The sequence below is a fragment of the Ptychodera flava genome, chromosome 21, assembly GCF_041260155.1.
Source record: "Ptychodera flava strain L36383 chromosome 21, AS_Pfla_20210202, whole genome shotgun sequence".
Taxonomy (NCBI): domain Eukaryota; kingdom Metazoa; phylum Hemichordata; class Enteropneusta; family Ptychoderidae; genus Ptychodera; species Ptychodera flava.
In genome coordinates this window covers 1,167,876-1,170,259 of record NC_091948.1, presented here as the reverse complement: position 1 = coordinate 1,170,259, position 2,384 = coordinate 1,167,876, and the positions used below count along the sequence as shown (strand labels likewise).

Genomic DNA, 2,384 nt, shown 5'->3' with positions numbered 1-2,384 from the left:
CAAACACAAATTCGTCGGTAAAAGCGCAAACAGTAGAAGCGAGATAGGGCTTCTTCTGTCTATGGTAAAATAGTTTTTTGCCAACGGTAATTAATCTTATAATACCGAGTTGAAACATGATATTAGCGTTATTTACACCTTCAGTTGGTTAATACAGACTACCCTCATTGGTTGCGATTCTGTAAATCAAAACGGTCACTAATCTTTGGTATAATAGGTGAAACTGACTGTTTGGAAATAAGTCCTTGGGTAAATCCGCCACGGAGCAATTACGCAATGCTGTCCCAAGCATCTATTGTGGTCGCTGTATTCAAGAATTTGCACTGCCCCAAGGATTTGTGGGTAAGATTGAAAGGTTGATTGATGAGGCAACATAGTTAGCATTCCCCCGGGCGGATTACAAGTCGATTTGGGGAATATCACACTGAAGACGGAAAAAAAGACGCCGTGTCTTATCAATTAATGCACTTGGTGGCCATAACTATGACATAAACACATCTATTCGTGAAATCAGATTAGTTCTACTTGTATAATGTGGTGACCATGGCGACACCCTAAATGTTGGAAATAGATCATGAGTAAACACTGCGGTCGTTTATCTTCCCCGGAGCTATTCTGGATTTGTTTCGCTCGGTGAATGGAGCTGACTCGAATGAAAACAGGCCAAGTGTGCTTGCTTGCGTTTGTTTTCAAGTGCTATCCAGGCATATGCAAACATCACCAAGCCGGCCATTACAGTAACGGTGTCAGTGTGCGTCTCAAACACACATTTGTTGTCACTTGTCGTTGCATCCATCCATCGATTGCGACGTCCCCAGTACAAGTCTCAAACAGAACTTAATCACTTTCGGTCACATGTATCGGTCACAACCCCGTACAAAAATGCGGACGCAACATCACACCCAGCAATACCGCAATGTTTGGTACATATAACCGGTAGATGCTCATAACAAAACTCGGCCTTTGTTTTGTAGTGTAAATAATTGTTTTATCTCCCAGTAGATTGTTGGTTTTTAAACTTAATCTATCCTCTGACTTTACATATCAAAAATTTTGCGATGACATATACTTAACCATAAAAACAGATACAAATATACTGAATTCACTAAATTTGCCAATAGGGCTTGTCATGATTTTTCTGTCGAGTGTGCGTGGCAAGTATCATCACAACCAATAATATCTAGACCACCAGTAGATTTTTTTTCTTCGAAATGAACAACTACATGTAAATATGGTAGTAATTATTCGTAGTAAGTTGCATACACGTTTGCTATAGCAAACAACGAGGAGTTTTCATATGTGACCGAAGCAAAGTCATCAGTTTTTGTATCCCAGAGACACAAACTAGCCGCTGTAATTCCCTGCCCGCTGACTGTGCCGATCGTTACGTAGACCACAACTTTGTGCCTTTTGAAGTTCATCAATTTTACCTTGTGCTTGATGGTGTCCGAGATTTTGGAAGCTAGCATGGATGTTGTTTTAGGGTCGTATTCTTTCCCTTGGAGCTGGGCGTTCAAGACATTGTTCATCATCCTCCTCACTCGAGCTGTGTTGAATGTCATGGATGGGTCCGGCTCCAGCCTGTACGTATTCTCCAGTTTCACCTTGGGTACGACGGGCTTCGGCTTCTCTTTCTCGGTCAAGGCTTTCCCCAGTGCTCCCCACATCGACATTCTTTTGGAGAGTCGACGAAACGAAGCTAGACCACCACCACCTGTTTTCAAAGCAGACGTGCCCTCAGAAGGCGTGGAAACGGTTGATGTCCGTCTTGCCATGATTGCTGACGAAAAGTTTGACGCTAATGAGACTGGGCGTCCGGGTGAAGAATCTTGCCCCTCCGTTTCTGCAACTGCTGACATTATTCTCGCTCAGAAGAGTTCGCCGACTTTATCATTCAAGGGTTTTCCTGTGAATGCAACTGATGGTCGTCCGACACTTGACTGTGATCTCGGGACGGAGTTGACCAGTAATCGCGTTGCTATGTCACCAGCGCTTTTCCTACACCAAATAGTAGGCATTCACCACAATGGAGGTAGCCCTTTCAGCTCGTGTGTGTGCACAGTCAGTGAGAAAAGAAGACAAAACTCACACAATTATAGAGTTTGCAAGAGGAGAACAAACAAACGAACAGACCTGACTCTTTGTTGGAGCTGGTTTCTGGAGACACATATGCAGATGTTCGTGACAAGTGGCTTTTGTTGTGGCAAAACAGTGAACTATGCCCACACACACCAAACCCACTTTGCTATTGGCTAAACACATGACTAATCAGTCATTGTCAGCAACGTTTGCCTGTATTTTCACCGAAACAAGATCTTGTGACTTCATTATCACTAGTTTAACACGTAAACGGTTCGGTGGAGTTCTATATCTGGATATTTCAC

The 2,384-nt window shown here is 43.2% G+C and overlaps 1 protein-coding gene across 1 annotated transcript; it reads right to left on the bottom strand.

Moving 5' to 3' along the window:
* Positions 1–1,241: 1,241 nt before the first annotated feature.
* Positions 1,242–1,775, bottom strand: LOC139122164 (dynein light chain Tctex-type protein 2B-like). The gene has a single exon (XM_070687582.1). The coding sequence runs from the start codon at positions 1,773–1,775 to the stop codon at positions 1,242–1,244; it is 534 nt and encodes a 177-aa protein (XP_070543683.1).
* Positions 1,776–2,384: the final 609 nt, after the last annotated feature.

Excerpts from the sequence above, each read along its gene's own strand:
- LOC139122164 (XM_070687582.1), bottom strand. The coding sequence starts at position 1,775 with ATGGCAAGACGGACATCAACCGTTTCCACGCCTTCTGAGGGCACGTCT.